Here is a 14150-nt window from a genome sequence, read left to right as displayed (position 1 = left end):
ATAACAATAACACACGCTGGGTGAGAGGCAAGGACCCAATCTGACAAAAACCCAAATCCAAATATTCATCTCGACATTTGCTTGGAGTTGAAACCGCTCTGTTTGCAATTGCATTTTCAGAACAGTTATGTAAGCGGGAAATAAACTAAATATGTTTTCCCAGAATACAAAAGAAAAATGCAAAGATTTCCAAGTTCACTTTTTACCTTCACATTTTGGGATGGGCCCGCTCCACATGACCTTTCCTCTCTCCAGTTGGCATGTGATGGTCTCGCTTCCTTGGGTTTTGATGAAGCCATCTTCGCACACCACAGAAATGGAGCTACCCAACTGGAAGCTGTCTCCGAAGCGACGGGCGTTGATTGGAATGCCAGGGTCGGGGCACTCATTGTGGCCGAACGCTTTAGGGGTGAAAAGTTACAAGGGACACTGAATAGGGAGAGTTATAGAAAAGACTCGGTTTCAGATGTAATTAGACAGCCTAAAAGTCATATTTTACAGCCTTCCTCACTTTGATTAAATTTGTCATCGTGACTTGGAAGCATTGGCCTTGAAAAATATGTCCTGTGTAATCTGTCTGTTCTATTTTCCCGCTATTCCTTTTTAGGATTTTGCTGAAATGCCTACTCGCTTGCTCGGGTGGACTCCAGCGGGCTATGCAAACCACTGATAAAATTCATATGAGCGTGCCCGCCTTAGGGCATATGGTCGTTTCATCGCATTACAAGCCGGGCCAGTCCCGGTTTCAAAAAGGAGAAGAAAATGACAAAGCGCAGCGACTCGGAAAATAATCAAATCCTACACCAGTGTTTATGACCTAGATGTAGAAAACATGACACAGGGAATGGCAGTATATTTGGGGAAATAACATCAAAGCCATGATAGGGTTAAAGACAATTAGTAAGACTATATATAGTACAACCCTAGTGAATTCCAACAAAGGAGGAATTCAGACCAGGAAAGTCGGTCATTTTCTTTCTTTGGATCAAAATGCAAGATATCTCTTTTGGTTTGATGTGCTTCTTTTTTACATAGCGATTTTCTTTCCCCGCATATGAAACATCAATGGTTATTTTTCAAAAGAGAAAAGAACCAACACATACTACTGTAGGTGATGTTAAAGCCTCTCCCCGACATGGAGTGGTCGGCCTGGAACTCCAACCTCAGCGTGTTGGTGTTGGATGTCAGGTGGGAAGGGCTCTCGGCACCCGAGAAGCGACCGACGACGGCGGCGTCCCCCGTTTCGCCATCTTTCACCGTGAGCGCATCGTAAGGCGCCTCCAGGTCAAAGTCGTTGAAAGCCAAGTGGATGCGCGAACCCGGCTCTGACTGGATGAGCCACACGCAGTTCATGTTATTTCCGTAGCCTTCCGGATAGTCGGGCGAGAGAACGGTTCCGGAGGGAGCTGTGAAGTTGGACATGCAGGGGACTTTGGGAAGGACAGGAGATGCACACAGCGGCTTCCTGTTAAATATTTATATCCACTTCATCGCCGTGGAAAATTCTGTCATCGTGGCGAGTGGTCAGATTGACCATTGTGGGCATCGCAGCAGGCCACGAGAGTCAGGGAATACTCACAAATGCATATAGGGATGTTTCCCGACCACTGGTTGTTGTCCTGGCAGGAGATGCTTTTCTCGCCGATCAGCTCAAACCCAAACTGGCACTCAAAGCGCAAGATGCCGCCATTTAGGAAGCTGTCGCCCTCCCTGATTCCGTAAAGAGGGGTCCCGGGATCACCACAGCTCTCCTTGTCGATTTCTGTAAAGACACAGAACTATTGTTGATGTTGCATTGCGTTACAATCAGTCAAATGGGGTGAGTTGGACCAATTTCTGATCATTCCCTACGCCGCCAATCACCAATCACCTTGTCATCCTCTTTAAATAGGGCATACTAGAGCAGCCCTCAAGGGTAGATGATGTCAAGTTATAGGGGTGTCTTTGGTGATGAATGAATGAGTATTTTATCGCCACACTTACTTTAGCCTGGTTGTATGTAGGGCAAGAAAAACACATACATGTCTCAATTTACAGGAGAAAGGGCCTGCCCCCGCTTATTCTTTGTGCTTCAGGGACCCTTTCAAATGCTTGAAACTATGAAAAAAATGCAGTGTGCCACATTTGAGCATCTTGGGGGACATCGCAGTGGGAGTCACACACAAACAAACCATGGGGAGAGAAAAAATGGGCTGAGGCGTTTGTGGATTTTGCTCCTCTCTGGGGAACTACTGCTTTATGAAAAAAAAAGCTTGTCATTTTCTCGTTTTAACGAGGTGACGCACCTCACATTCGTTAAGGCCCACTGTTGGGAAACCGCTTAGAGTGTGACTCACCGATAGACGCCTTTGCACAGGCAAGCTGCCATGCTGATTGTTAAAGCGGCGTGCGCCTGTGTGGGAAATGTAACCTTTGGCAGGATAGCACTTCTTTTAAGTTATAAAAAGAAGGAAATGCAGACATTATTGAGGTTCGCGAGCTCAAGCGACTGAGAAAAATAAATCGTAATGTTAGTGCCTCAGGCAGCATAGGCCAAAGCCATTGCTGAATCCAATAAAGACAGGATACAGTAACCATAAAATCTGACCAGATTTTCGTCATTTCCTTGTTAACTCTAAAACTAATAGATGAGATCAAATTTATTACGATAGCTTGAAGCACTAGCCAATTTGTTTGTAGACTGTGAAAGTCAACCAGAACCTAAAATTAACACAAATCTGGATGCCGTAGGTTATTTAGCAGATTTGCTAATGACAGACCAATGTGTGTGTGCTAAACCTCTTGTTGGTCATAATAACATCCTTGTTCGGGTTATTCTGGGATATTATTATATATGTGCACATTAATCATTATATGTATGTGTGGAATATTCATCATTATATGTATGAGTGGAATATTAATCATTATATGTATATGTGAAACATTAATCGCTCAGTATAATGTTACCAAGGACACTTTCCCCTGCAGCTGGCCCCGAGGACATTTAATTGTTTTGAGGACTATTGACCTGACAGATCACACAGTCCCGGGCCGAGGACTGTTGATCTGAGTTCGCAATGAAGATCTGTGAAGGACTCTTAAATTGCTTTGACTTGGATTCTGGCAGATGGCGATAATCGAATCAACTTCCGAAAATACTCGCATATTGTTTTAAAATAGTGTCGCTCGTTTCACCTTTTATGGAAATTGTTATGCTTACTTGTGCAAATTCTTACGCAGTTGTTTTTGGTTTCCGACCTGATATGCAATTGTTGTTGCAGTTGTTTTTTGACCTTAATTGTGTTATTCGGTTACCTTATGCAATTGTTTGAATAAGATAACCTTAAGTGTTTTGATTATGTGCGACTAAATGGACAGAAGAGGATGGATGCCTTTCTTCAGAATGCTCCGGTGACGAGGACGAGCCAGGATCGATTCTCACTTGCAAGTTTAACACTGGATTATGTCTCCGATGTCTCTCCCTTTATTAAAGTATACCTATTAATAAACCTATCAATCCTGTATAGTAACCATTAACCATAAAACAATTGATGTTCAATATGTGCAAAAACGTCAGAGTTAACTATTCCAACACAATTAATTTACAAGTCACAGCAGATCGTATCGCTCGGCCAACGTAGAACAAAACATTTGCCGCATTCGATGAACGACTCCATATTCGTATGCATCACTTCCCCTGCAGGAATTAACGTCGCCGTCCGACCATCGGGTTAGACGGATATCCGTTTGCGTCGGCAAGAAACGCTGCCATGAGTCTTTTTTAAAAAGTCAGGCAATGGCATTTGGCTGCGTTTCTGTTCCCAGTTTCACTGTTATTTACAAGACGAGAGTGCGAATGATGTGCTTTGGCTGTATTTCTACTACAGTGTGTGTGTCTGTGTGTGTGTGTGTGTTGTGATGTATTGCATTAATTTTCGTCATGACACCGTCCTTATGAGAGGGACCGACTCCACCATTCACAGCACCCGAAGCACAAGTCTGGGGAACAAATGACTTTGTGGGAACGGTTCCATAGGACAGCGTGCAAACCCTTTGTGTTTGTGTAGTGTGCGGAACATGGTGCCTTTACAATGCGCTTGTACAGTATGTGCATTTTTTCCCATTAGCGTGTACGGGGATTGAACCAGTCACCCCCGCCCTCAATGCTCATATAATATTCCATCAAGCAGGAATACATTGTTCACAGGAATACAACATGCGATGTGCACCGGCATTAAATGGGATTTAAAGATCCAAGAGGCAAAGTAATAGATTTTTGGGGGGATAATGTGATTTGAGCAAAGAGGGGCAGAAAAATAAAATGGAAAAAAAAATTGCACAGGCTTCAATTGTGACCATTGGGAAATTGATTTGGTGGCCAGGATGCTGAAAAGCATGGAACACTGCTTAATTCTCAGCTTTTACTCCATGCAAAAAAAAAATGTTCACATGTTGCACGTTTCTATACTTTTACTTGCTCCAAAGACTAAGATGCATTAGAGATTAAGTCAAACTATCGTAAAAATTCACAGGATGAGCCACTTTTACATGGCCTGTAAAAACCCAGAATTTACCTGTCTCTGCTTTTCCTTGTTGAAAAGTATTAATATTACATAACCAAGGCGGGACAAAACGTATTACTACGCCGTCCAGATGGCGAGAACGGCATGTAAAGTTTAACATCTTACACTTGTGCCCTGAAAAAAAAAATTGTGATTCATTGCTAGCCCCCCGGTTCATAAGGATAGGAATGGATCTTCTAATGTGGCAATTTTGTGAGATATTATCGTCTAACCTTCAGAAGTAAAGTTTAACACCTGACGCTCAATGTTCTGGAATGTTCAAAGTAATTGTCCCAAAAATGGATAGTCTGTCCTCATATTACAGTCATTTTTGCAGAACTGTGAGAACGAGGCTCATTTTGACAATGTCACCTATGTGTGAAACTTTAAATGCGTCAAACTTTTAAAACACGGAAGACGGCTGTCTATTTACGGTTTACTATACTTTATATATTCTCTCAATATAATAAATAATTTAGCATATAAATTATTATTCTTTTAATGTACTTTTTCTTCAATGAATTTCGTCATAACATTTTTAAACATAAATTCAGGCATTAAATGGTTAAAGATGGCTAACTGCAAAACTTTAAAAAAAAATTAACGGATAAATGAGTTTATCACTAATAGACGTCCAATTCATTTAAACGCCACTCGAGTGAATGGCAGCCAATGAGTTAATGTCCCACAGGTTCAGTATCTTCCTCAATTTTTACACTTTTACTATCTTTATTTGATCTATGAAAAGGTAATTATGACCCGTCTTGAGTCGTACAACACAAAGTGACACTGGCAATTCCTGGTGGTTTACGATCACCAGTCAATAATTCATGCATGTAAAATCATATTCTGTTGCCGCTTTTGTGATGAGCTAGGCATTCGCCCTTCGTAGGTTACCTCGACAGCACAAATGGGGAGCCTCATGGACTGTAAACCAAGCAAAATTTATTGTCATGCCATGAATGAATATTTTATAAACTCATATTTCAGTGTCTCTCGTGGCCCACCAAGCATTCTTTTTAAGATACTCATAATTAGGGACCTTTGCTACTGCACTTTTGGGGCTCCCTAAAGAACCCCCAAAATATTCACACGGGTGATTTTTTTTTTTTTTTGGGGGGGGGGGGGTGTTTTATGAATCACAAGTGGCTTTTAATGAGCTCAACAATGCTCATAAAAGATTTGTTGTCCTCCAAATTATTCGCCGAGTGCCAAATTAAATTAGATCCGGTTGGCCTCTAACAGACGGAACCTCCTCGTTATTAAATGTGATATCGCTTTTATTAGTTGGGACCAAAGCGCTCAGGATATGCGGCCATTTTTTTTCTTAAAGCGGGGGCTCACGGAATGAACTAGTCTGTTAAAAGTATTTTGACTTATGCAAGTCCCTGATACTTGAATAAAATACTTATTTTGAATAATGTAGCAGATTGCAATGACTCTTTAGCATCATGGCTAATCCCCAATATGATAATTAGACATATTCCGCCCACCTTCGATAATGTAGGCGCAAATACTTTATAGTTAAGTGTGGAATTGTGCTTCCAGTTGGTAGTTCACCCTCCAAAAAAGGAAGAAAATGCCTTCCTGTTTAATTCTTTGCACTTTAGTAGACATTTAATCCATTTAAAGTAGGAAGGTGGCAACAAATGACTGAGACCGTCGAGGCCTTGAGACTTTTTCACATGCCCATTAATAATAAAATCATACGTACCAATTTTTGTGTCTATAACTTAAACTAATGTTGGAGGCTATTTCTATAAACCATGTTTGAGTCATCAAGCAGGAAAAAGTCTATAAATATAGCCAAAAATGTGAAAACTTTGCTTGTACAAGTATCACCTTCACATCTCCTGCACTAATAAAAAAGGAAACTACATATTAAAAGCTGTAAAACAGCAGATGAAAAGCGTGTAAAATGAAATCTCACATGAGATGGAATTAAATGTAGAAACGGCTAAACCATCCCCAAGAATTACAGTGTCATAATATATATAATTTTTATCAGTCCAATATATTACATATTAACCACTTCAAAGTGCAATAGCTCCTCAAGCCCAGTAAAGATTTGATGGCTCTATTTGACGACAATACTACGTTTTCCATGCTTTTACGGATGCAGAAATCCAGAAATGCAAATTATAAAAAATATATGTCTTGCTGGTGGATTCATGCTGCTAATGTAGTGTCGCTAAAGAGTAAAATTTAAATTGTGGAATGGGTCCATATTTCAAGAATGGACTATGCAGCCCAAATGACGAATGGTTGCATGTATATATTCGTAGTGCGGGCACAAACTCACTGAATCTTTAATGCATACTTTATGTCAATAATGTTGCTGTGCTGCCTCAAATCTATTGCAGGGGGCTTGTGTGTGTGAGTAGGTGTGCCTTGCAGCTAGCAGCGCAGTCCAAGTGTTGCCAGGTGGGTGAACTTAGCGTGAATAATAGATGAAAGGAGACAAGGGGAGGAAAAAGGGTGAGAATCAGACTGGGAGTGAAAGTGAAACACAGAAACGCAGGAATAAAACAAAAGAACGAAACATGAAAGAGGTGATTTGCTGGACGACAGAATAAATGAAACGAAACAAAAGCAGACGTTGGAGAGCACTAGAAATGCCGAGTACATGAACTATGAAGATGACGTCATTTACTTGTAAGATTTTTTTTTTAATGGAAAATGGTGTGCATGATGCCAATGTTGGGTGCAAAATCAATTCACTTTGTGATACTTTGGAACGTTACCTTTGTAGTTGATCTTAAAACCGATGGATCCGACGCTCTCATCCGACTGCAAGTGGAGCCACATCTGGTGGGTCATGCTGACAATCAGGTCGGGGACAAAGCTGCCCGACAGACTGCGACAAAGACATTACATTTCAATCTCATTGGAATGAAAAGGCTCATTTTCAGTACTGTAATGAGATGATGATGATCACTGCCCATAAAACAGGAAATAAAGGGCTAACTAGTACTTACACCTGCAAGATGGTAGTAGGATCCCCCACTTCTCCTCCATCTCCAATGGTCAGCGTGTCATAAGCGATCTCCAGATCAAATTCTTCAAAGTTAATCTGGATGACCTGCAGCAAGTGGACAGGAGACAACGTGACGTTCATAACTGAAAGATCTCTTAAGTCAAAGCACTTGGAAGTCAAGGTATTAGCATCCTTTAAAAATCTAATTTGATGTGAATTTGACTTTAGTAGATGTCTACTGAATCAGTCCAGAGCAGGCTATTACTGTATGTAAAAGAAAAGAAAAAATATATCTAAAACACACACACACACACTATAAAGTCTCCCAGGAATTAGCCTCCACCGAAGATTTGACGAATGCATCAAGGTGGGGAGAACCACCGAGCTCAACTACTCTGGTGGGGAATTATTCAACCAACACTTTCTATTTCATGTGAGACCAGAGGGAGACACGAATGGGAAACACGAGAAGGAGAAAGATGACGGTCACTAGGGGCGAGGAAGGGGAGGAAGGGCGGTCTAATAATGAGCACATCTTTGATGCTCGCCGAGAACTGTGTAAGAATATTTCAAACTTGAGTTCACCCTCGGGGAGAGATTGAAAGCTCGCTTGCTCTCGCTTTCTATTTCTCTCTCTTCCTCTTGGCTGCTGAAGGGGAAGTTTTCCAGATTTCCAGATTCAATATACCGCTCGTGGACTTCACATGCATCTCTCTGGCTGAAATTTGCCATTAAAAGAGCCAAGATATTGACGTGACCTCAATGCCAATGTGCAGTACGGCTTTAGTGCAAACATGCTAATTTGCCTTCTCAATGGTATCGATCGTCTTTTTTTTACCCCTCAGCAACACGTCTGCTGTTTAATTTTGACGTGACACAAAGGGGACAGATCTCCAACCTGGATCTCCTCTCACACAGGTTGTCGCAAAAAACAGTAGAAAAAGTGGACTTGTAATAGCACAAAATAAGACAGGATCCTACACTGTTGATATTAGAAATTAAAATCCATGTAGTTTGGGATCCTTTACACCAGGGGTGTCAGACTCGGGTTGGTTCATGGGCCGCGTTAATGTCAACTCGATTTCATGTGGGCCGGACCATTTTAGATATAATATTTAGGGATTTTTTTTTTTATAAATGGATTAAAAGAACTGGATTAAAAGCCCTGAATATTCAGTTTTTTTATAGATCTAAAACATTTTTATATATTTTTAGATCTCACAAAATAATTTTTGAACTAAAAACACAAAAAAAAGATTAAAAAAATACAATTATTGATTTAAAAGGGGGACAATCAGGAAATTTAATATACATCTAAACTCTTCATTTTAATTTGATCCTAAAACAGAAAGTTGACACTGATGATTTACTTTAACACACAAAATGATGCGGCGGGCCAGATGTGGCCCCCGGGCCGCCACTTTGACACGTGCTTTACACCAAGATTCTCCAAACTAGCTATAGGTGTTGATTTTTCAGATTAGCCAATCATGTTACTGCTAAAACGAGAAGCCTCAATCGACGTTAAAAGACCAAATTGGTAAAAAGTGGTCCTCTTGTTGTGTAAAAATGAAATGCTGCACCCACTGCGGCCCTTTGCGGAATACTTTGGGGACCTCTGCTTTACTAGACGTTGGTGTGATGGACGTGCAGCTATAAAACCAATTTATGCAACTACCCACGAGGCCACATCAGCATAGTTCACACGGCATTAAACACGGCGAGAACATAACCGCGGTGCGCCAAGGCGGCGGGCGGCTGGCGGAGCGGGATGCATAATACCCTGCATGAAATATGTACATAGCTCTGACTTTCACATAGCGCGAGCGTACTGTATTGTGATTCTTTTCCGGTCTATGCATATTTCTCCGGCCTTCTAATTGGTTAGTGGCCATGCGAGAACCCGTCTTTCGTCACGCCGCCCGTCAAACGCCACTGCCGCGACCGTTCTAATTGGTCATCGTGCACCCGTTTCTCGCCCATCCGTCTGCGGCCACTGGCCAATGAGCCGGTAGAATTGGATTTCTGCATGACGAAGCCTCTGTTCGTAGATGCTAAAAAAATAGAAGATGGAATAGCTCGGGTGGTAGAATTGGTGATTTAAACTCCCTCGATGACAAGTTTTTATACAATAATTAACAGTGCTTGTTATATTTCCTGGTCTTGAATTACGGAAGACTTTTTAAGCCACATTTCTATATCACCTCTGCTTTGATTTTTAATTAATTTTACGTACAAAATGCAATTAGATTGTTATCATTTAGTGCTTATACAAAAATATATCAGGAAAAATCTATGCTACGTTTGTAGCCATCTTGGCCAAAGTCGTCATGTTTACAGTCCTCGTTACACATGGTTTGTGTCAAAATTCCTAGAGCGTGAGTAGTAGGTTTTCCGACGGCGTGGAGTGAATATGCAAGACAGCAGCCACGTGGTCGAGGCTCGCCGCTTTCTGATAGCGTCGACTGGCGGGGGCAGATGAGGGGCCGTGAGCGGAGTAAATGAAAAAAATGAAATGAGTGAGGAGCCGAGCACATAGAGGTGGAGGTTCAAAAAGAACGAAGAGGAAGGAGGCGGCTTCGCTAACGGCCTTGCTGCCCAGCCACCCCCAAGGTTAAATGAGAAGAGGGGGAATGAATTGGATCTAAAGCCTCATTCCGCTCAAACTAAATGAAGCAATAACGTCAGAGATCCATAGAAGGCCATTAACACTTAACCCGGGCCAGGGGGAGAGAAAAAGCAGGGGAGGGAACAAGAGAGGACAGACGTGGGGGGGAGAAAAAAAATGGACGCGTGAGTCAGAAACGCTCACGTTCAAACGCTCGATTCCAATGAATGAGTTCATGAAGAAAGAAATATAAAAGAATTCACAGGGGACCGTTCCCATGTGATGTTTTTCTCAAACACATTTCTCCTTTTTGGATCAGGCTTGGGTTGATATGAAAAATATAGATGGCATTTCTTTCTGAGGTGATCTAATATGCTCGACAAACTGATCCTCTTTCAACCATCAGTATACTCATTAAAGAGCAATCCATTGCAAATATGCTTACACCTATTCAATTTGCTTCAGTTAGATAAATAAATAAATAACGTTAAAATTCTAAATCTGCTTTTTTGCCTCTTGAAATGCAACTTGAAGATAATCAGGCATATTTTTGGAAAGATACATATATACATATATAGACATACATATACATACGTATACATATACATACATATACATACACATACGTATACATATACATACATACACATACATACATATACACATACATACGTATACATATACATACACATACGTATACATATACATACATACACATACATATACATACATATACATATACATACATATACATATATACATATACACATATACATATACATATGTACACATACATGTACATATATATATACATATGTACACATACATATACATATATACATATACATATGTACACACATATATATATATATATATATATATATATACATATGTACACATATATATACATATGTACACATATATATATATATACATATACATATGTACACATATATATACATGCATATATATATATATATACACATATATATATATATATATATATACACATATATATATACAATATATAAAATCACATGCTTTAATTTCTATTAAAACTTACTGTACTGTTTCTGAACTTTCATAATATTGATAATGATTCATTCCATTTGATTGACTCGTTCCCTGGCGTTAAAATTTTTCCGAATTATTTAGTTGAACCCCGGTGGGAAAATAATGACACTTGACTGATGGCACCAATACAAAATCCATGAGCAAGGCGCTATATTTACATATTGCTTAAATCTTTAATTCACGTGCCAATTCACCCAAGTCATGTATGTATATATGAAATGGGGAAAAAGTGTCAGGGTATAAAAAAATTAATGAAGAAAGAAGGATATTAAGAGTTAAATGAAAGTATTTGTCACTCACGCTTTATCCCTTATCGTCACTTCCTCGGGGATTGTATTAAAACTTCCCATTTTTATTGTCATTCACACGCAGAAATGCAATGACAGCTCGTGACGAAGCTGTTAGCTGATTTATGCCCGTGTTATCGTTTCTTCTTTAGAACATCCATGATACTATTTCCTCGATGAATACATTACCGCAAAATAATTTGCATGCAAACAATCCCACCACGATCAGAAAAATAAAGAAATAAATTAAAAAAGTTCTTTAGGTTTAAGATTAAAATTAAGTAAAACCTAACGCGAGTTAAGTGGACGTGAATTTCGTGGAGCTTTTAATGCAATCTGACAGCAGAAAATACCGCACTTGTAGTGTTGCGAGCTGTCTGACATGTTTTACGGCATAATGTGAAGCATTAAACTATATGGGAAATGATATGTAATTATGGGCTATAAAGCAAAGCGGTGGATTCGCATGTCAAACAGGAGACTAACAGGAAGTTGCTTTAAAATCAAGAAAAGTTGTGATATGACGCCACGAGAATAGCAATGAAATTTCAACTTTCCTTTAAATCAAGTCTTACTCAATGTCACGTGACCTCTGCATTATCCATGTCAATTATTATCGAGTGACCTTTTCAATGATTTAAAATGTGTCAGCAAAGTAAGACTGTACATGCTTGTACATGCATTAGAGTCACAGGGAATGTTAGCTTGGGCGAACAAGCTCCCAGCGTTGTTCTTCTGCATCAGTGCCGCTCAATATCTGAGAGACTAATTCCGCAAAGGTTGCAGAAGTTAGTGTAAGTCGACTATAAATATTTAAGACTTGCGCATATCAAAATAAAACTATCATAAATCTCTGGAAAGTTGCCCAGGTTAATGTAAGACTATCATAAATCCAACAAATGTCAAGAAGGGTAAATCATGAATAATCTACCAAGGACTGCAAAACTTGAAATAAAATCATTGTAAATTCTTGAAATATATAACAATTACATCTAACAAATTTTAAGCAGGTTAGATAAACAAGCTTGCGTATAAATGTGAAATGACTTTAAAAAAATCCAAATTATGAATGTGAAATTACTTCAAAAAAATTCAAAAAATCCAAATTATATTAAGTAAAATAAATGTTAATAAATATAACCTTCCCAGCATACAATTAAAACTATTAAACATTTTCAATGAAGTAATACTAAGAGACATATTCAATATTATTTTTTCTTCTGAAAATGCATAGCACAAAACAGCAATTAGAAAATATAACAAAAATCTGATTCAAATTATAGTTATACATTTCAATTGAAAATATAGCAAATGTAATACCTTAACCTTAGTATGCAAGTACAAAACTAAACGTTCAAAAATAAACTCGTAAATAAATATTAGCATTTTTTTAAAATAAATATTTCTCATCAGGATGAGGAAACAAATTTTAAAAAGGGGGTTGGATAATGTGACTGCATGATTTATGGATTCAACGTCTGACTGCAAAGACTTGTTTCTACAATATTATTATTTAATACTAATAATTAAATACCCTTCAAATTGCAAAGGTCAAAATAGCCACTAAACTCGAACCTATCAAGTATCTCCTAAAATTCCAGAACTTTCCAAATAACAACAAAGAAAAGCTATTTACAAGGGAATAAAAGTTGAACCTACCTTATTTGGATTTGATGCTGTGATTATCCAAACGCACTGCGCATTGCTCTCGTACTGAATGGGAAAGTTGGGCGATGTAAAGGTCCCCGACGGTCCCTGAAGATTACTGCCACATGTCTTGACTGAGAAAGCAGACCAAGGGCAGATTTTCAGAAATTCAAATATCGCAGGGCAAACACAGGAATAGGTCACCTCCACGCTATCGATATGGTCAACGCCGTGTCCACATCTAGTCCCACTTAATTGGGGACTCTTGGCTGCAGAATACAACAGGATTAACTGGACTCACAGTATTGACTGATGGGGACACACTAAGCGGCAATTTACTTCGCGTATTCACGGAGAGATTTACGGCTCAACTACCTGAGAGATATCTACCTAGCAACAAGTTAATAAACCCAATTAAAAAGAATCAAAAATTGCTCCACTTCAACCAGAACCCTAAAAAAGACGCTTGTAAAAAGAACAAAAAATGGATGGGTGGATTATCTGAGTGCTAGACTTCATTTTTGCAATTGACAGTGAGTGCAAAATGACTTCCACGTTTCAATTCATAGCAGCACGACATAAAAAGCCAGTGTGAAAATGACACCCGCTAGTCGTTAACACACCAAATAAACCCTCATTTAAGCGGCGTTCCCTGTGACAATGAAGAAACGCAGGCCGCGCCGTCCTTGGGTCGCCCCGTGCGGGAGTCGGAAGGTAATTTTCTGCTTGGTTTGTAGCGACGTTTGTTCCTTAATTAGTTTGTTCGGATGGAGCGAGTCTGGTACAACAGACGCGAGGTCCAAAAAAAAAGAAAAATACTGCAAATCTCCTTCTCAATGGGGGACTTACAAAAATATCAAGCCGCAGGGCTTCTGTATACAAGACTTAAAATATACTATATTTAAAAATAAACTCGTGTGCCCCACCAGATTCCTCAGGTGACAGATTTTTTTGTTCAGGAGATATGATTAAGCTTTACAATCAAAGTTGAAGACCATTTCTTCTTCATGTCTTGA

General features: G+C 39.4%; 1 protein-coding gene across 6 annotated transcripts in view; it reads right to left on the bottom strand.

Annotated features, from left to right (window-relative positions):
- The window catches only part of csmd3b (CUB and Sushi multiple domains 3b), a 185887-nt gene that overhangs the window by 53572 nt on the left and 118165 nt on the right, over positions 1-14150 (bottom strand). For all 6 annotated transcript variants that reach the window (XM_077590441.1, XM_077590443.1, XM_077590445.1 and 3 more), the window contains 6 exons: positions 13147-13268; positions 7520-7623; positions 7286-7398; positions 1580-1762; positions 1104-1430; positions 207-401 (listed from right to left, as the gene is read on the bottom strand). In XM_077590441.1, coding sequence (XP_077446567.1) covers positions 207-401; positions 1104-1430; positions 1580-1762; positions 7286-7398; positions 7520-7623; positions 13147-13268 — 1044 coding nt within the window. The remainder of the gene's footprint in view (positions 1-206; positions 402-1103; positions 1431-1579; positions 1763-7285; positions 7399-7519; positions 7624-13146; positions 13269-14150) is intronic.

Source organism: Stigmatopora argus, chromosome 21, assembly GCF_051989625.1.
Source record: "Stigmatopora argus isolate UIUO_Sarg chromosome 21, RoL_Sarg_1.0, whole genome shotgun sequence".
Classification (NCBI taxonomy): Eukaryota; Metazoa; Chordata; class Actinopteri; order Syngnathiformes; family Syngnathidae; genus Stigmatopora; species Stigmatopora argus.
Note: the sequence above shows the minus strand (reverse complement) of the source record. Positions and strands in the feature narration are given on the sequence as shown.